The following is a 21624-nucleotide window of genomic DNA, read 5'->3' on the forward strand; positions in this document are numbered from 1 at the left end:
TACCGGCAGGGGTTATGGGCTTTATAGACCCCAATCACCAACGTCACAAAATCACGTGATCGCTGTATTGTGCCGCCATATTGTCCGTCATTGTGTGTACGAATTGTCAATGATCGTAGTTTCTAAAGGTGGATTCACTTGCAAATTATGGAAGCCCCGGTGCTTTCTGACGCTGCAAACCAGACATGTTCAAAATCCGGCCCGGGGGCCAAATGCGGCCCGTGGTCAAATTTAATCTGGCCCCCAGCCTCTGTCATGAATTCAATAACGTCTGGCCCTCACACAGACTTAATAGATTGGTCAGCAGCACTGCTACCAGCATATGAAGTAGCTTACACACTAAATGCTGCTCCTCATTTACCCACTAAAAGGCAGCAACTGTGTCTGCTTCATTTGCAAAGAGACAGTCGCTGTTTTTTGGGCAGGAACTGAACATGCGACAAAAGTATTGTACTAAACCAGAGCAAATGCACATATACAGTATGGATTGAAATACGGCATTATTGAATGCGTGGTGCCCGACTTTCCGGATATTCATGGACGTGGAGGAAGAATGAATAGGGTAGATTCTTGCATAAAATCGTTTGCAGAGAGAACTCTCCTCTAAAACCGATTGCAGTCAAATTATAAACTACATATATAACAGCTTTCCACCAGGGCACGCACCCATGCATCTTATGTACAAATTGGTGACAAAAATTGGAAAATTAATTTAGTTATTATAACATATACAGTCTACAGATAGCTTCATGTTAACATCAAATGCAAATAGCTATGCGAGTTACGTTGCTATGTTTCCCACTGATTTTTTCTGCTGTGTGGGATCAACAAATATTTCAATTTCTAAATTGGAGACATTCTCTTTCTCTTTTTCTTGCTTTATATTGTCTTGTCTCCCAGCGGTGCTTAGTGCTTTTGGCATATTTTGGATTTTGCTTAAAAATTTGCTACAGCAGAGGAATGAACAAGGAACCACAATGAAAACAGTAAAATTTGAACATACTAAGAAACTTGTGTCTATTTTCAATTGTTTTATTTTTTAGCATCTGTGAGCATGAAGCAGGCACAGGATCTGTCGAACAAATACCCGAACACGATCCCCGTCATGCTGGACATCTGCAGCCAGGAAGCACACCTCGTGTCCCTCATACAAGACCATGACCTTGTCATCAGGTGACTGCACCATACAAAAAAATATTGGCATATTAATCTATTATTACAATCATTAGTTGCATCTATAATTTTAAAATTTACAGCATGTAGCTACCTAATAAGGTGAAAGAGCAAACACGGGAAGTAGGGATATAGAAACATAAACAAATCTACATGCTGGCTTACTATGAGTAGCGTTACAAATAATCACGGTTTCATGTAAAGGAAGGCTCTGTGGGGAAGGGTTACATCAGCTACCCGGAAGGAGGACAGGAAAGACTTGGGTAGGAAAGGGCATGGTGAGCGCACAAGGCGTGCGATTGGAAGGCAGTAGGAAAGCCACATTTAGACTAAACATCTGTGGGCATTGGAGGCATCCTGATCTGTGTCATTATTTGAACCAGCCCAAACAGCTAATGTGCTTAGTGATCCCTTAGTAATGTGCTTAAAGTGCCTGTGACAGCATGAAAAATCCTAAATAGCATTATTATGTCAATTAAATCATATTTTGAGACGATTCGACTATATACAAAAATTTGGCAAAGCGCAGATGATGAGAAATTAGTCTTTCAATCTGTGGATTAACCCCGCCTGTCATTATAGTGCTCTAGCGTTCCCAGCTGGATGATGACGTCCGCAGGGTCACAATTTCATCTGATTTAGAATTCAGCCCATTGAGGGGGAAGATTCAGAACGAGGAAAATACTGCAGAGAGCAGCAAAATGTCATGATTGTTTCAATCTGTCTAATATTTTCGATGGGATATTCTTTTTATCTCAATATTTTTCCCCAATTGCTAAATAAATGGTAAGGTCATGACGAATAACAGCCTTGCCCTAAATGGAATATGAAATATTAAAAATGCATTTATTCAGTACGACAGGGCAAAATTACTGCATAATGGTCAAAACTGCTGACTTCTTCCTCTCCCGAACGGTATTTTATGCCACCGGACTTAGTCCAGCTTTTGTCATTTCCCTGCCCCGGCTTTGGAGCCAAAGGAAAGAGCGTAAACAAAACAGGAGGCATGACAGCTAGCCGAAATGCTCACGGGAGCCGAGCAGCTTTACCAAGTCTCATTCTCGCCTTTCGAAAACGAAAAATCACACAAAACTGCCCCGACTCATATCACACACAGCGACGGGGTTGATTTTCTTCACTGATCAGCCAGGCCCCGGTGGCGAGCAAGTATCAGCTCGTCGTTCTGCTGCAGCCACAGCAGGCTGGCAGTGCTCGTCGCTGGAAATGAATGCCGAAAATAGCCTATTCTCGGTGGACAAACCGGCCACCGTCGGAGCGGGGGGCTGCTCATGGCCAAGCCGAGGAAAGCTCATTCTCGGCGGGCACGCGAAGAGGACCGAGCGGGCTGGATCGGCCAGGCCCCGATGGCGAGCAGGTTACGGCTAGTTCTCCTGCGGCCACGGCGGGCTGGCAGTGCTCGTCGCCTGGAATGAACGCCAAAAATAGCCCATTCTCGGTGGACAAACCGGCTGACGTCGGAGCGGGGCGCTGCTCGTGGCCAAGCGGAGGATAGTGGTCTATTGGCAGCCACACGAAGAGGACCAAGCGGGTGGAAGTGACCATTGTGTGTCACGACCGCCGGTCGTCGGCTGCGTGGCCTTCTCGGTGGACAAGGAGCATTGTCACCCACAAAATGCAAGCCACCTCCTTATTAAAACGTGTGCTATGATCCCAGTATTTGACATAATTCAAAAATACAACTGTGGGTCCAATGGTCACACAGTTGTTGGACTTGTTTTGGCCATTTTCCGCGGTGAACAGGAACTTTGTGAAACCCAAAAAGGCTCACACGCCTCTCCCTGGTGCAGCAACAAAAGCCTGCAACACATTGGGCTGGTGTGATGCGAAAAAATAAACAAATTAATCTCCAAAATCAGATTCAAATCAAATTCGCATTCTTCCTCAATCCAGGAAGTCACTCATTTTCATGGCGCGGGATTAAAAAAATTGAATATATAAATCGATCACTACCACTCAGATCCAAGCGGTCCATTTCATTCAGGAGCATAAAATACCGCGTGAAATATGAAATAAACATGCTTTTTGCTGTCATAGGCACTTGATACACAGAAAGGCCGCACAGCCAACAGAGGAAAGGAGAGGCCACCACCTCAATGGGACCTAACCTTTTAGTCAGTTGTCATTTAGCTGCCTATATGCAGCTTTATTACATGTCATTGCGTAACATTTGGCGACCTAAGTTTAAATTACTTTGCCTGTAGCTTTCTATGTAACAATTTTGCATATAGCCAACTAGAATGGAGCTACAAAAAAATGGCCATTAGATTCTTTGCATCAAGCTATTTGACATGTAGTTACTTTGCATGTGCTACCTAACATGTAAGTGACATATTTAGGCATGTGCCGGTATGAGATTTTGACGGTACGATAACCGTGAGCAAAAATACCGCGGTTTCACGTTATCATGGTATTGCAATTATAGCTCCCAAAAATTTTGAGATGTATGGGTTAAAAAAAAAACAACAACTTTTTTCCATTGAACAGGACTTTTTTTTCAGACCATAGTTGCAAATTGGAACATGAATATATTGTTAAATAAATTATCAATAAAAAAATATTTGAAATAAAATTAAAATAAAGATAACTTATAGACTATACTCACAGCCACAGCTCAAGTTGCACAAGATTACAGCAAGAACAAAATAATTTCTATAAAGTAAAAACACTTCTGAATAAAATTTTTAAAAATTTATACTGCATGACTTTTTTTTTGAGGGTGGAAAAGCTTAAGTGAAGTTTCGCCATTTTCAGCCACTGTGTCAACTCTAGTCTACATGATGTCATGCCTTTGTGTTAAAAAGAACATAAGGAATTCATAAGTTAGGTAAAAATGTATAAGTTAGTTAAAATGTCAATATTGTTGTGGAAAGGTTTCATCTAAAAAAAAAAAAAAAAAAACACATTGGGAGTGAGACCTCACCTTGATCCAGCGAACGTGGATTTGTGCTTAGGGCAAGATCATCGTTCGCAATTAGCGATCTTTGACGTTATCACTTTTTCCCCTTCATTTAAGCGAATCAAGCTTGTTTTCTCACTCTGCGGCTGTAACACTCAACGAAGTTGCTCTCCCAGCTGAGCCTAGGCTAACATTCATCTTTGTATGCTTTTACTTAGTTTGTATATTGAATTTGAAAGGAAAATGTGTGTTTTGTTTTTTGCGAACTTTTTCCATGGTGCTAATCTGTGGAAGCTACTCACATGGAAAAATCTAATTGTACAACATTTTAAATGTATTCATTTTGTATATTAAACTTACCACGATTTGAGAGCTCAATAAATTGAAGAACAGTACGCCTCATGTTTGGAGTAATTGTTTTTGGGTTAGCTGGCTGTGTAGCCGATAGCGTCACTCTCACACTCAGCAACAAACGGGAGGGGGTGAGCGCTGCTGCGCCAAGCCACTTCTGGCTGCATTTTTGACACAAGAAAAATAGCGAATACCGTCCTACGGTCTGACGGAAAATTTTAGTGGTTTTGAAACCGCGATGTTTTCACACCACGGTAAACCGTGAAACCGGTAACCGGCACATGGCTAGACATATTACTAATGAAGTGGTGGTGCACAATACTGTAGTTCTAAGTTAACCAATTTCGTTTTTCCTCGCCAGCCTACTTCCCTATGGCCTTCACCCCCAGGTGGCCAAACACTGCATTGACAAGAAGGTCAACATGGTCACCGCCAGCTACCTTAGCCCTGCTATGAAGGACCTGCATGATAGGTGACACACATAGACACACTACAACATAACACGCTGCTCAACATGGACACAAACATACTAAAACACATGGTAACACACAAACATTACATTCCACAGTCCACACACTACAATACACACATGAATGCAATGCAACACAAGACAATACTAAACAACACAAAACACACTGTATGACCCATGCATTTCAAAACCAAAGATACGTGTGACACACACGTACCCGACGGTAAACAACACACAAAAGAGTTTATAAAGTCATGAAATTTGTGTATTACACCTAGGGATGGGAATCGAGAACCGGTTCCTATAGAGAACCGGTCCCGTTTGTTTCAATTCCATGGAATCGTTTGGCAGTTTATCTAACGATTCTCTTATTAATTCCAACCAGCACGAATTACGTCTTGTAACTTACGCATGTTTCGCACGCTCGATTCAGCAACTACGACTACGTGATTAGGTTACACTGGTTTAGCACGTGCATTGCAGCCGTAAACATAACAATGACACCACGTAGGTTCGAACGCTCAAAAGTGTGGCTTCACTTCACATGGAAAAATTACAACAAAGCGACTTGCAGTCATTGCAAGGTGGAGATAACTGCATCGGGAGAGAATACTACCAATATGCAGAAACATTTGCGCACAAAGCATGCAATCATTTTAAACGAGTGTCATGTTTTTGACACGCTTCGGACTGATGCATCGCAACTCGGCAGCAGCGGCTACAGTAGCCAAGCTGTGATCACCTCTGCGCTTACTACGGAAGGAAACTGGTAAGTAGCTTCAACTGCCTATGTGTTTCTTTGTAAAGCATGCAACACTAACATTGTGCTATTAAACGAATGCCGTCTGCATTACATGTAGAAGATGACCGTGATGAGAGAGCACCTGGCAGGCAGAAGCATGCCCTCCATCCCCTCCAAGCATAGTGCTACACTATGGTGGTGGAACAAAAGAGATACTCTGTCCCTGCTGTCTGGACTAGCTGAACACTTTCTGTGTGTGCAGGCTTCCTCCACCCCATCTGAGAGGGTGTTCTCCACTGCTGGAGACACCATAAGTCCAGAAAGATCTCGTATCCTTCCTGAAAAAGCAGACTTGCCTATTTTTCTGCAAATGAATTCTTAATTTTGCACATTTGCACTACGCACTGTTCTGCTGTATTTGAGAGTATTTATCTTTTTTTATTATTTTTGAGTGCTATCAGCTCATATGTCCTTTTAAAAAGGAGGATTTTTTTATTTCTATTGGAAAAATGTTTCAGTAAAATGTTACACATTCTTTTGTATTTGCCACAGTTACGTATTGCCACAGTTAACATCGAGACTTTGGACCTCTTTTGACTTCGTTGTGAGTTTGTAAGGTTGTGACTTCTGATTCAACAAACTCGAATGCAAATCAAAATGTTCTTCTTTTTCCCCAAATTACAATAGATAACAGAATCGATAAAGAATCAAATCGTTAAGCAATATTAATAATGGAATCGGAATCGTAAAAATCGTATCAATTCCCATCCCTAGTTACACCCTTTGTAAACAGCTCACACTACACAGAACACACACTTCACAACCTGCACGTAAACTACACTATACCACACATGACACAACAAACTGCACAAGCTACACAACATACACTGCATAGCTCACACACTATACACCTCACACATAAACATACACAAATGCACATACAGTATAGTGGTACCGCGACATACAAAATTAATCCGTTCCAGAGTTCGTATCATGATTTTTTTCGTATCGTGAGCCGCGTTTTACGTGTAAAGCGCCTAATTCGTTCCAAGCCATTCTTAAACGCCACATTAAATTTTATAATCTGCGTAAAACCAGAGTAAAACAGGTGACAAACACATTTGAATCATTCAATATACTTAACCAAACCGTTAATATCTGTAATGAAGTAGATAATAAAACATAATGCAAAGAAAAAAGAAAAAAATTCTTACCTTTCCTGTAAGGCGATGTCCTTTTACGAGAAAGAAAATGGCTCTGGCTTTTCTGGCAGAATACAATCTCAGTGATTGTGTCTCCAGCAATTTCCTTTTCCTTCATTTAAAGGAGAAGGAGTCTTTCCATCTCATCATGAAACTGGATCCTCTTGCATGAAAGGATAGTCACGCTCTTCGAAGGTGTTACTGTTTTGATGCCTTCCTTCGGTTTCAAGATGATGCCTATCTGCTATCTCTTGGTAATATTAAAACGCCAGGAGACTTGTGCTGTAAGTGCTACTAATGTAGCAAACTGTGTATGAGCTTATAAACACTACGCGGGGAGCGTTGTGCTCTTTTGGCGAAGAAGTCCAACCAGATACAAGAACAACAAAAGCACAATTGTGCCAGTGCACGTCATATTACAACACTCAAATTGAAACGTCCTTAACAATGGACAAACAGGAGAGCAGAATCACCTTACTGAAGCATAATGGGAAAGATTCTGACCTATTGGAGAGGTGGCTCACAATGCAAAGCATGATGGGAAAGAGTATAACCAGCAGGATCTTATGGCACAACTTTTATCAGCAAAAAGCACATACGTATCTTATACAGTGAGTAGTATAATTTGTGTCTGAATAGCATCAAAAAACCCTTCGTAACATGAATATATCGTATATAGAAGTGTTTATATGTCGAAGTACTGTACAACAACTCATACACAAACAATACACAACAAAGATATTTCTGATTTATCCTTTGCGCACACACGGCAAGTAACACTTCACAATTCGCACATACAGTACAACAGACAAACAACATTGCACCATTCACTTTAATAAAAACAAACTATAACACACACATTCACATAGTTTTAAGCATGTGTGTTCATCAGGGCAGTAGAGGCGGGCGTGACTCTCGTGAATGAGATGGGATTGGATCCCGGTATTGATCACATGCTAGCCCTGGAGTGTATTGATCAGGCCAAAGCTGATGGATGCGCTGTGAGTACGCAAAGACGCATGGTACAACAGTTTGTATTTGTGTTCATGTATTTTGCACGTGCGTGACGCAGGTGGAATCATACGTGTCGTACTGCGGCGGACTTCCTGCTCCCGAGTGTTCAGACAATCCTCTGCGCTACAAGTTCAGCTGGAGTCCTTCTGGCGTTCTCCTTGCCTCCATCAGCCCTGCCGTCTTCCTTCGCGACAATCAGGTTTGCACAAATACACACAAACAACCCTATATTAAGATGTTTTTGTTTTGGACCTAAATAGTTCCTGAGAAGATGACAGACCAGTAGCAAAGTATAAATTCAACCAGATAATTCACTTCATAGACATTTCTGGGAACAGCACAGAACCTCATATACAGTATACCCACTGTATTTGAAAACGGCACATTCTGACCGCACTAAAAAAATGGCTGATTCACCTTAAAGGGATCATCTGTTTTTAAGACAAGTAATTCTTAAAAGCTAAATGTTAGTATGAGTTATAATAATTTGATATTAAAACCCCTCTTATTGTTTTTGTTAAAGTTTGTAAAATTATTTTAAGTGATAGGTCGCCATTCTTGTTACGTCGCAGTGCGTGACGTCACTGGTCCGGTTGCCGAAATTCCAGCGTGTCACTCGTTAACTTTCCCAACATGTCGTCAGTTCTACCCTTCCTATTTGAACCAGATCTGAAAAGTGAAGAGCAGGACAGCACTGTCGGTCGTTCACAAGACGACCTTCAGGGAAAAATGCGTGCAGCAAATACCTGATAAGACAAAAGTTGGGCAAAACTGGTGATGCGAGAGAGTCCTGTTGGGGAGTCCGGTTGGGAGCGAAAGTGTATGCTGTCCGGTTTTATTAGCAGATATTCGAGGTAAGCATATTGCGTTTTCAAACTTATCCCAATATAATTATGTAGTTTGTTAGCATCCAGAGCTGTCGTGTGCTTACAGTACAGGCCAAAGAACACACCTTGCGTAATCCATGTCTTGTACATTGTAACGCGTGGTAGCTAGGATACGTGTATAAAAGTACCAAAAAGGGGAGAAGCTTCCACTTATGCACATTTATTCACAAAAAATAATATTCCCACCTTGACCACTTTTTACTCGGGAGCTCAGCAGTACGCAAACACGCGTTCCCTGACTAACTCCCAACATTGTTGTACGGTCCACGTCAGAGTCACTGTCGTCACTGTAGCGTGCCATAGTGCTTTAATTATTTAGTATGATTTGGGGAAAACTCCCACGAAGAATAGTCAACAAAAAAAGATAGCAATAGTAATCCAAATCCGCGTTTTTTACTCACTCGAAGATCCAGGAATTAGACCGATACCATGGCAATGTCGCAGCCGCGATTAGGCCGTCGATTCCCAAAATAGACTGATCCGAAAAGCTGCTGTGCGACCGACAAATCAAAAAAATGGACAGATCTGAAACCAATATTGTAGACGCGGTGGGACCATCGGATCCAGAAAATAGACGGATCCCTTACTTGACTGAGGATCCAGAAAAAATGTTCGGGCGCTAGTTGTAACACGTGGTGGGTAGGATACGTGCATACAGGGACCAAAAAGGGGGAGAAGCTTCCACTTATGCACATTTATTCACTAAAAATAATTCCACCTTGACCACTCACTTCACTCCCCTTGTTTCCATTTGACTGGAAATTGCATCCAAAAGCAGCACATCGTGGCATTTTACTTCGCGAGTTTAGGCAGCAATAAGCAATTGTTGAATACGAAATGACAAATGACGTCATCACTGCGAGCCCGCAAACCATGGCGCCAGCTAACGGTCAAAATATGGACTAAATATTATAAAATATTGCCATTGATTTAACATTTTATGTGTTTCTAACAACATATTTTAGTACAAGAGAACAATTGTGGTTTATTAGAGCCTACATGTATTTAAATTAGAGGAATACTTAAAGATCTGTATCGTAGATATGGAGGGATTGTCAACACAGTAATGTTGTATGTCTGTCAGATGGTTAGTATTCCAGGAGGCGGTGGTCTGATGGATGCTGTCACGCCCATGGAATTCTTTCCTGGCTTCAACTTTGAAGGTTATCCCAACCGCGACAGCACCAAATACGCAGAACTCTATGACATACAGGACACGCACACGTTGCTCAGAGGAACGCTTCGATACAAGGTACTTTCATACCAAGACACACATGTTTATGACACGCTAGCTGGCTTCTACTTCGATATTAGTTAAGTTTCATTTAACTTTAGTTCTCGTTAATTTGTACCTCCATACTTCATATAAGTTACATTTCAGTTATAGTTTTGTTTGAATTTTTAGGTTTTATTTTGTACAGTCCTCTGTTCTAATTTTGTTCTAGTTTTCACAAATTTAGACGTTTAGAGTAATTTGATTAGAAAAAGAGATTCGAATTAAATTTTCCTGGTTTGCGTATTCGTTTATTCAAAGTGGCGTTGTAAAGGTTTGTTTTGAAAGTGTTTGCTTTTAGTTTTATTTGTGTTATTACACTGCCCTCTAGTGGCAACAGTCAATATGACATAATTCATTTCACATGGCTAAATACAGATGCTCCCTGTGAAGACCAACATTAGTTTTTGTTTGAGCCAATGTTTTTTTTCGTGCATTTGTAATTTAGTTTATAGGTATATTTAGCCGTTTTTTTGTGGGAATATATGTTCAAACCATTTGTTAAGAGCATTGTAAAAAAAATGTTAGCCTGTTATAGCATTTAAGCAGTGGACTTTTGCTATGTAAGTTGGCCAATTGTTCTTTTGTTGTATTTATATCCACATTTATTTTTTAATTCTGTTTGAGGCTCAGCTCAGGTATTTTAATTTTTTATGTTCCTTATCCGATTACTCGATTTTTTGATCCAACTAATTAATCGATTAATGGACTACTAAGATATTCGATCGCTACAGCCCTAGTAACGTATCCCTCAAAGATGCCCGACAAGGTGCCCTGGGCAGACCAAGATGCAGAATATTTATAAATTTGATTGGTTCTACATGTTGTGATGCAGAGTACAATGGGACTAATGGAAGGAGGCCTCTCTTTTTTTCTTGATTTTGTCCCAATGTAATTTTGTTATGTTAGTTTGTCAAGTTGCTGTAGTCACCACCAGGAATGAGTTGTTTTACGGTGCAGGGTTTTTCCAGAGCCATGCGTGGTTTTGTCAAATTGGGTCTGATCAACAGCGAGCCTTGTCCCATCCTCCACAACGCATCGTCACCTGTCACATGGGTAAGAAGAGCCGCACGTCGGTGAGCACCTGGTGTACTACGTGATTGTGTCATGTTGTGATACTTTTCAGAAAGCTCTTCTGTGTCATGTGATGGATTTGCCCGCCTCGACCTCCAGCGATGTGTTTGAAGCCGCTGTGTTCGAACGCGTCGATGGGGACGAATGCAGCATGGATTCCCTCAGATGGTAAACAGAAATAATATTGAATGTATCAATAATATAGTGTTGACATGAAATTGTACACTGTCTCTACTGTGGGCACTATTTGTCCTACAGTAAATGGTTAAAACAGGTTTGATTCTAAGTTAAACACTTGCACCGTAATTTTCTGCCTAAAGGCCACGACTTTTTTCCCTCATTTTGAATCCAGCGGCTGATAGTCCAGTGTTATTTGTTGATTTATTTAGGTTAATAGGTAACTTTATTTGACAGCGGCGTCATAACATAACAAGACCGCCATAATCATGACATGACACTATCATGGGCATTAATGAATGCTGATGACAGATGTTATTAAGTGTCACCTTGAAAATTATGTCACTAACTCCATTTATGTCCTGCTCGGATCTTTTATATCTATTCAAAAGTGAAAGCATTTGCCGGATGACACAAAATGACATCTGTCATAAGTGTTCAATAATGCTCATGGCTGTGTCATTTCATAATTATGAAAGTCTTATAGCATCACTGTCAAATAAAGTGTTACCAAATACCATAACTAGCAATTAATGAAACAACTGGAACAGTAAAGAAATAATTTGCACAGAGCATGAATTTTGATTGCTATTTACACCTGTAGCGCTGCAATGCATGCTAGGTCATTCTGGATTTCTGGAAAGGTTTGCCAGAACTTGTCGTGCATTATATGCACGCTCAGAATCACCATTCCAAAGTGATACTATTTTACAAACGGTGACATAGCCAAATAATCAAAAATCTGGAAGAAGGACTGAGTGTTCCTGTGTATGGCTTAATTTTAGGTTTGGTATGCTAAGTGACGATCCAATTCCTCACGCCGACAGCATTCTCACTGCACTCAGCAGACATCTGGAAGCCAAACTCTCGTTCGGTAAGAACAAAAACAAAAAAACAAAAAAAAAAACCTCTTATTGTCTAGCTGTTCTCAATTGTCCAGAATAGTATTCACTTTCACTCCTAGTTCAACCCCTCAGTTCTAATTCAGTCAATGTTTGTTCTAGATGAATTCTTTCTGTGAAACTCCTGAGCAACAACTAGATCCACTAGTTAAAATTCAGATCTGTTGTAGTTTAGTTCTTATTAAGCCATAGTTTTTCAGGTGTAAAGTGTTCTCAGTTTGAATCGAATTGCTACCTCGGTAGAAACCAGCTCGGTCCAGGTTCAGTTTGAGTTTATATTTTGTTTGGGTGTCAATTAAACATCTTTTACATTTTGAGTATGTTAATGAAAGTGTTGGTTTTAACTAGTTGTGGTAATAAGTAAAGATGCACGATAATATCGGTTACCGATAATTATCGGCCGATAATGGCAATTATGACGTCACACAGATAATCCAGATTTTAAAAAATTCAACCGATAATGCAATCTGATAATTATATACTTGTTTTAGCCTCCAAATGTGCGCAACCGAAGCAACTTTGTCCACTTCTCCACCGCCGCCTCCTCAACCCCTCCTCTCTCTGAAGCCCATGAGGGAGCAGGGGTTGAGGAGTATCGCGACATAGAGGAGGCGGCGTTACACAACAGGGTTGAGGCAGGCGATATCATGGTGCCTGTCACTAGCGTGGGTTGATTTTTCCGTGTGTTAAAGAAACGACGCTCTCGCCATCTGCAAAACATGCACTGCAGAAGTTCCACGGGACAGAAAGAAAGCGTCCTAATTCAACACTGCATCACAAAGGTTTTTGGGATGAATAGGAGGCTGCTGCTAGCTAGCGTGAATGCTAAGCTAAACTATGGGGCTTGTGACGATACAGAGCCGCTGCGTCCTTCCTGGAGTCAGGTTGTTTGGGAATGCAGCCCAAAGCAGGTGGTAAACTCCATAACCACAGAACTATTGAATGCTTATTGACGCCGTAGTCACTTCGCCATGAACGCAACGCATAACTCAGGCATAAGGCTAAGCACAGGCATGAGACTGGCAGTCGATAGTAGCCTTCTTCCGACGGAGCCCGCCGCCCTGGCCGGTCCTGCAGGCGGGCCGAGCCCTGTTCCCTGTCGGCGGGACCTCCGGCGAACACCCCGGTTCCTTGACCGTTCTCCCACGGCGCGCGCCTCTGTCCGGAGCACGTCGCTTCAAGTCAACTTTCACCCGCCTTAAATTATGACAAAACGTCTTTTTACCTTTTCGGCTTTTAGCGGTGCACCTAAAAGGGCTCCAGTTGACTCTTCCGCAGCCGTTCGTCCATCCTCTCCGTCGTCTGGGCCTATCACGTTGTCAAACTATCATGTCGGGTCTCCAACTGAAGGAATTTAGTCCTCCCAGCCCAAACCCCACGGGGAGGCCAGCAACAGAACGGAAATGTGCTCCGCCGCTCGACGCCCCCGCGAGCCAGGCCAGGAGGAAGCTAAACTCCGCGCGTTCCTGTGTTAACCCTTTGCACACTGACTCCATGTTTCAAAAGCTTGAAGAACACTCGCCGAAAACAGGTTGATAATGTATTCGTCGACAATGGTAAAAAACAAGGCAAAAACAGACGACGGAGGGACAATTCTGGATCCAAAACAAGGCTACATGTTTCCGAGCAGAAGAAATCTGTCTTATCTCAGTGTCCAGTCTTTTTGAAGTCTTTGCTGATGCGGGTCTTGTCGAAGGCGTTTCTGGGCGTTGCTTTTGTGCCACCCCCGCTGTGGCCGGTTTTGGGCGGCTTAGGTTCGTGCGCGGATTGGGACGCCCGCTATCAACTTTGCTGTCCGGGCTGGTTGTGCTTGTTTTAGGACAAAGCGCTTTGTCCTTGGAGTTTGCTGGGAGAGCAGATTTGCCAGAGTTGGTGCGTCACTCCTGTGATAAGACGGCATTGTGTATCTCTTCTATTTCCTCTCATTAAACTATGGTGTTCTATTTATATTAGTAGCGTAGTCCTACCGTAAATATGAAAATGATACTATTTCCTGATTAATTATATTACGTGTGTTAGAGTAATGCAAACACTTAGACGGTGCCTACGAAAACCTGTACCATACAGTGCTGCTCGAAAGTTTGTGAACCCCACAGCGATGGTCAGATTTTTTGTAAAAAAAACTAAAATAACCTTATTAAATGTTAAGTTATACCCAAATCCACAATACTGACATTCCAAATAATGGACTGAAACAAAAGAAATAGTTATATTGTCATTCTTTATTTAACAAAAGTGGTTGATTTAAGAAAAACTCAGATATCATGTGTGCAAAAGTATGTGAACCCCTTCAGTTAATAGGATATTGCGCCTCCTTTTGCAGAGATTACCTCAACCAAACGGTTTCTGTAGTGACTAATCAGCCTCTCACATGTACTTTGGGGGATTTTTGCCCATTCTTCCTTGCAGAACGCAGTCAGTTGAGAGAGGTTTGATGGGCGTCTGGCATGAACTGCTCACTTCAGGTCCCGCCACAGCATTTCAATGGGATTTAGGTCAGGACTTTGACTGGGCCAGTCCAGAAAACGAATCTTCTTCTTTTTCAGCCATTCCTTGGTTGTATTGCTGGAATGCTTTGGATCATTATCATGTTGCATGATCCACCTTCTGCCAAGCTTTAACTTCAAAACAGATGGCGTCAGGTTATGTTCTAGGATTTGACAATATTCCTCAGAATTCATGATTCCCTGGACTATGTGGAGTTGTCCAGGTCCTGAGGATGAAAAGCAAGCCCAGATCTTGACATTCCCACCTCCATGCTTCACTGTTGGGAGAAGGTTCTTTTGGTGGTATGCAGTGTTGACTTTTCGCCAGACATGGCGGTTTTGGTTGTGACCAAACAGTTCAATTTTGCACCTACATCAGTTGATGAAAACTCTTTTTAATTTAGTCTCGACAACACAACTGTTAAAAAAACCAAAAAAAACTACTGAATTGATTGATTAGGAAATCAGGTTGAATAATAGAAAATTCCAAAATGTTGAGGGGGTTCACAAACTTTTGAGCAGCACTGTATGTATGTGTTAGACTAATGCAGACAATTATATGGTGTGTGCGATGACGATATCGTTTCCCCTTCACCCCGAATATGCCGCGGAGAGCTGGCCGGGGCGGGTGGATATCCGGTACGAACATAGGTGCCCCCGGTTCAACCCATCGAGCACTACGGCCAGACAGAGGCCTGGCGCGCTTGCTAATTTGGCGGCCGGACGGACTGAAGGGCACAGGTGGGAGGGGATGTCGAAGTGAACAGAGAGCCCAAGCCCCGGATAAAACCATAATGCAGTTTATACGATCACCATTCCTCATGAAAAACATGCCGATCATATCAGACAAATGATGTCAAATAAGCATGCTGGTTAGATGATAATTGTAACATGCACCAAACCACACAAAGAAGTCAGCCAGTCAGTAATGCATTCAGTATGCTGTAAATTTATGACGTCTTAATCAGATCAGTCTTCTTAAATCTAGTCAAACAATTTTCTCCATCTTGTTTTGAGTCTTAAAGACTAGTTAATAGATGAATGCGTCAGATTATTCCACTTACTTGAAGTAAATATTGCCATTTGTTCATATTTAGCCATCTAAAAAAAAAAAGGTCATTTTTCACCTAAATCAAGAAAAATTTAAAATAATGTTTTGAACCATACCCATTCTTGAATAAAGTACATTTCTGACAATTTTTTTTTTTAGGATTGACTATAATTTATTGCTCAAAATAAGGCTGTTAAGCTTATTTTCAGCTAGCTATTTTTCTTCAAGAAATCTCATTGAAATATACTTGAAGTGCTGGCAGATATGTAATTTCACTTACTTCCAATAGATTTACACTGAAAACAAGGGAATTTGACTAGTTTAAGGAGGTGTGTTTTTGCAGTGTAGTAATGTTATATGTTAGGAATGGCCTACCTTTAAAGGCATTTTTGTGTAACTTAGGTATTTACTCAAAGTAATTGTTGCTAAAAGTTTACAATTACACAATGTCAGACAATCTGTCTTTATTTAGATGTTGGAATTTACTACTTGTTCACATTTGATGTCAAAATAAAGAGCAATAAATTACATTTTTGCACAGTAATATTTTGTCTTGTGTATACATTAAAAGTTTACATAAATCTTTTAATAGAATTATCAGCTTGACATTATCGGTTGGAACGAGGAGGAAATTATCCGTTATCGGTATCGGTTGAAAAATGTATTATCGTGTATCACTAGAAATAAGAATCATAATGTTTAATTATTCATTAAAATGGAAAAGTCTGTGTTTGCACATGTGTGCCTGTTCAGGAAGCGGTGAGCGCGACATGATTGTGCTGCGTAGCGACTTTGGCCTCCGTCACCCGACAGGCGAACTGGAGAACAAATGTGTCAGTTTGGTGGTGTACGGCGAAGATGGACGATTCTCTGCCATGGCCAAGACTGTCGGATACCCCGCCGCCATTGCCGCACGCATGCTCCTCGATGGTCAGTTAAACATCTCATTGACCCACATTTCCATGTTCCAACTTCAAAAAATTCACTTACCATTTATTTTACTTTCCCCAAATCCTTGTTTCTGAATTCCATAGTGAATGCAGATATTTTAGATGATTCCGCATTTCTCCACATTCCCAAAATTTCACAAAAGAATTTCAATTCTGATAGGTTATATACATTTACTTTGTTAACCTTTTTAAGTGTCATTCATTCATCTTGTGTACTGCTTACCCTAAAGAGGGTTGCGGGCGTGCAGAAGCCTGTCCAAGCTAACTATGGGCAGGAAGCGGGGGTACACCCTGTACTGACAAATAACCATTCCTGCACACAACCATACTTTGAGAAAATTTTGGAGTATTTAATAAGCCTGCAATGCATGTTCTTGGGATATGGGAGAAAACCAGAGTACTCGGAGAAAATTCACACAGGAACAGAGGTTGGTAGAGTAGCCGAATAATGTACTCAAGTAAAAATAATGTACTCAAGTTAAAAAAAAAAAAAAAAAACTATTTGGTGAAAAGAATTCTCACGTAATAAGTAACATTGTGAGTAACTGCTTACAATGTTTGATTTGCATTTTTTTTCTCAGCACAAATTTATCTATATGAACTGTTATTTTTATTATTCGAACAAGAATACGATAACATACTAGATAATCACGTTAAGCCAAAGACATTCCAAAAAAAAAAATCATTAAATTCCTGTAAGAGAAAAAAATTATAGAAATAAAGCATCATTTGTCCAAAGAGCATGAGTGCCCTCTTGAGGAGAAAACATATTTCCTATTATGAAACTAAAGGAAACTAAAAGGATCTTATCTCCGGTTTTCCGTGGTCAATCAGTGCCTAATAAAAACTGCTAGAGAGGTTAAAATCAAATATGTTGACGGCAGCGCTCTATGTCAAATACTTAATTCTTTACGGTGCTTTAAAGACGCCACATTATTGAACAGGCCGGCGTGACCCTAGAATGGCAAGTTAAGTCTTGAGTCGTCTCATTGGTGAAACTGGTAGTGCCACTGTTGGTGTCGCTGACAAAAAAAAAAAAAAAAGTACAATCTCATATGTAGACTAAGGAGGAAAACTGTAAAAACTAGTGTTGCCCAAAGTAGTTGATTAAGAGAAGTGTTTTTCTTCACAAATTTACTCAAGTAAAAGTAATAAGTATGGCTTGGTAAAACTACTCTTAGAAGTACGTTTTTTTGTTTCCAAAAGTTACTCAAGTAAATGTAACTCGTTACTACCCACCTCTGAATGGGAAGGCCAGACCCTGGTATGGAACCCTTGATCGCAGAACTGTGAGGCAGACATGCTAATCCTTCATCCACCATGCTGCCTCTTTAAGTGTCACCTTTGTTCAGTTCAATTATCGTGGAGCCTTATTTTATTGATTAATCCATCCCAGTGATCTTTCAGAATGCAACTAAAAGCAGATTTTTACAAAATCTCAAAAAAAAAAAAAAACATGCCAAAAATGGAACAAAATATGCATTAGGACTAACTATAAATAAGCAGTTTTCAATGAATACAGTATAATAAATGACCATGAATTACTTAACATTTAACATCACATTTATCTTTATTATAGACTCTGTGATGCTTCTCCCCTCCTTCATCAAATGACCGGGTTATTCTTTCTTTAAAAAAAAGAAAATAATTGTTGCAATAGTTATGCATGCAGTTAACATTTATGCTTTCTTGTTCTACACATAGTTAGTCATCAGATAGGATAACTTCTGCCTAGCCAGTCTTTCTTGTCTTGGTCTTTGAAGCCTTCCTGCATTGTACAGTATGTTAATGTGCCTGCCTTTGAGAGTGTCTAAGCATGTTTGCTGGGTTAGTTATTTTGAGACTCTCAACCAAAGAGAACTTCATTTATCTCCTGCTGGTATTTTCTTGCTAGGTGGATATTAACAACTCAAGCCTGTTCGGTCTGCTCTGTAATTTGGGCGGATGTCCTGTCAACAGGGCAGTGGCGGACTTACAATCATTTATTTCCCCAACTATTTCACCATGTTCGACGATCAACATTCACTTATGATGAAAATCCACTGAAAATACTGTAATTGGGGGCCCATTGATCTGATGATGAAAACCTGAATAAAGTTCCAAAGGAAAATAACCCTCTCACGGGAGCGGTTCGCAGCCGAGTGGGAAGCGGTTGGAATGAAGATCAGCACCTCCAAATCCGAGACCATGGTCCTCAGTCGGAAAAGGGTGGCGTGCCCTCTCCGGGTCGGGGATGAGATCCTGCCCCAAGTGGAGGAGTTCAAGTACCTTCACGATGAGGGTCGGAGGGAGCTGGAAATCGCCAGGCGGATCGGTGCAGCGTCTGCGGTGACGCTGACTCTGCACCGGTCCGTAGTGGTGAAAAGGGACTCTCCATTTACCAGTCTGTGTACGTTACTACCCTCACCTATGGTCACGAGTTGTGGGTCGTGACCGAAAGGACAAGATCCCGGATACAAGCGGCCGAAATGAGTTTCCTCCGCAGGGTGTCCGAACGCTCCCTTAGGGTGAGAAGCTCGGTCATCTGGGAGGGACCGCAAATCCTCCACGTTGAGGTGGCTCGGGCATCTGGTTCGGATGCCTCCTGGACGCCTTCCTTGAGAGGGGTTCCGGGCATGCCCCACCGGCGGGAGGCCCCGGGGACGACCCAAGACACGCAGGAGAGACCGTGTCTCTCGGCTGGCCTGGGAACGCCTTGGGATCCCGCCGGAGGAGCCTGTTGAAGTGGCTGGGGAGAGGAAAGTCTGGGCTTCCCTGCTGAAGCTGCTGACCCCGCGACCCAACCCCGGCATAGGCACGAGATGATGGATTGATGGAGGAAACCAACTAGTGAAAAAACAATCACACAAAAACTAATATTCTACTATAATTTTACAATGTTTGATATTTCGCGTCAACTCCTTAGTATTCACACACAGGTTTTACACAAATTCTTTTTGTCTGTTTTTAGGTGAGATATGTTCCAAGGGTGTCTTGCTACCCATGAGTAAGGAGATCTACGTGCCCGCATTGAAGCGTCTCAAGGACGAAGGCCTGAACATCACCACCACCAGCACCCTGGTCGAATCTTCATGATTCTTTTTAGTGCTCGAGCACTAGGTAGTGCTCGGGCCCTCGAGATTTAAATTTCAATGCTGTTTATTATGCTTCGGAACAATCAGTTGCTTCTAGGGAGCTCAGCGTGACCCCATTTTTATGCATCCTGGTGACAAGGAATTCATTTGTCACCTAAAGCAACCTCTGTAGAGTTGACATCAGTTTCACCCATTGACATGAAGTTGAATGGATACTGCGTGAACAAAAAGGTCCAAAGGGCCTATATAGGAAATTGTTAAAGAAGTGGGCCATTTTGGTTAAAAGTACCCATTTCATTCATAGTCACACTAAGCGATATGTTGGGAGGAAGGGGGTGGGGGGTGTGATTATCCCGCAACCTGTTTTACCCATCAACATGAAATTCTTTAATTAATTAATTAATTTCTTCAATAGCAGGACACTCCATAAAGTCTCAAGAACCTTTGCTGGCAACTGACCAGAAGTCATTCATTTTGGTATGAAGGAGCCGATTTGGGGGGGGGGGGGGGGGGGAAATAGACCCTGACACCAATATCTGTAGACCAACAGGAAATTGAGTGGGAATATATAAAACAGGGCACACAAAAAAATCTCAGGGATTAAAAAACAGACAGCCGTTTTGGTGGTGTAAAGTTTGAACAATAAAAAGCACAATTATCCCCTGCTACCAGTTTCAGTTTGAAATGAAGATGGATGGGCATGTTTATCGACGTGTTGTCTCAGGGACCCATGCCCAAATTGAACATGAAATCAAATCCAAAGCCTTTGATTTCACAATTTCACATGAGGGAATCTGCCCAAATGAAGCCAAATTTAGAAAGAACTTTTTCATTTGGGAAAAAAAAATTGGGAGTGAGGGTTTGTGTATTGTTATTGTCATCATGATGAATGTTATTATGAATGTCATGCTACTGATGAGGATGTTACTTAACAGCATCTTTTAAAAAAAAAAAAAATTACGAACTGTCATGTTCCCTGGAATATACCGATATATAAGAATATATATTTCTATGCTGCATTTCTAGGTCAAGAAAAAAAAATCTTTATGAAGAGGTCAAAAGACTGCTTTATGAGTTTGAAGTAAAGTATGAAATAAGACTAATGTTACAAGAACATTAATTGGAGACTTCAACAAGAATGTGTGTGGGGAAACAACTGATTTTTTTCTTTTAGCTCTCTTTCGTTATTTATTTTGACCGTTTTGCTCGTTAGTTGCGCATATTTTGACACGTTCCCCCCTTTCCGGTTTCTTCTTGCACACATGTAAAAGCTTAAAGTTTGTTATTAAAATCCTGCAGACAATTGTTGTTTTTGTGTTTTGCTCTTTTTTTTTTTTTTTTTTTTTTTAATATGGAGTGGATTTACGGATTAGCGTAGTGACCCACAAACTCGTCTTCACAAACACCACAGGTCAAAGGTTAGGCTTTGCAGTCACAACACACGAGTTCAAGGGTCAAGAACACCTTGAAGATTTAGGAGGGTGAAGCTCATTTGAATATTTTTCATTTAAATTCAAACGTTTTCTTTGTCTGAGCTTATTGAAGTAGTGCTGTTAGCTACGCCTCTTCTGCTTTTTAATTACTAACTAGGCACCTCCATGAAACATGATTTAAATTGAGAAGTCTGGAATTTGTCATTACAAAATGTCAGCGCATTCACAAGACTGTTTTCTTGAGAATATTTGTTGCAAAAATTATCATTTAACAATATTTTTTATTCAAATATATTTAAATCATGTTTTTCTATTTACGTCCATCCGTCCCTCCCTCCCTCCTAGAGGTCAGCAGTTCAAGGAGTGAGTGGCCTGGGTGTGATGAGTCTGAGTATTCTGTTTGTTTTCCTGAGGCAATGAGAACTGTGAGATCCTCTATGAAGGAGAGC

General features: G+C 41.2%; 1 protein-coding gene across 1 annotated transcript in view; it reads left to right on the forward strand.

Moving 5' to 3' along the window:
• LOC130916131 (alpha-aminoadipic semialdehyde synthase, mitochondrial-like) overlaps window positions 1-21045 on the forward strand; it is a 47374-nt gene extending 26329 nt beyond the window's left edge. Inside the window, exons 15-24 of the mRNA XM_057836599.1 lie at window positions 1044-1173; window positions 4803-4913; window positions 7747-7855; window positions 7927-8067; window positions 9840-10007; window positions 10989-11084; window positions 11155-11270; window positions 12065-12153; window positions 16472-16648; window positions 19619-21045. Of these exons, the coding sequence (XP_057692582.1) occupies window positions 1044-1173; window positions 4803-4913; window positions 7747-7855; window positions 7927-8067; window positions 9840-10007; window positions 10989-11084; window positions 11155-11270; window positions 12065-12153; window positions 16472-16648; window positions 19619-19743 (1262 nt within the window). The 3' untranslated portion in view covers window positions 19744-21045. The remainder of the gene's footprint in view (window positions 1-1043; window positions 1174-4802; window positions 4914-7746; window positions 7856-7926; window positions 8068-9839; window positions 10008-10988; window positions 11085-11154; window positions 11271-12064; window positions 12154-16471; window positions 16649-19618) is intronic.
• Window positions 21046-21624: the final 579 nt, after the last annotated feature.

The sequence above is a fragment of the Corythoichthys intestinalis genome, chromosome 5 (assembly GCF_030265065.1).
Source record: "Corythoichthys intestinalis isolate RoL2023-P3 chromosome 5, ASM3026506v1, whole genome shotgun sequence".
NCBI classification, from domain to species: domain Eukaryota; kingdom Metazoa; phylum Chordata; class Actinopteri; order Syngnathiformes; family Syngnathidae; genus Corythoichthys; species Corythoichthys intestinalis.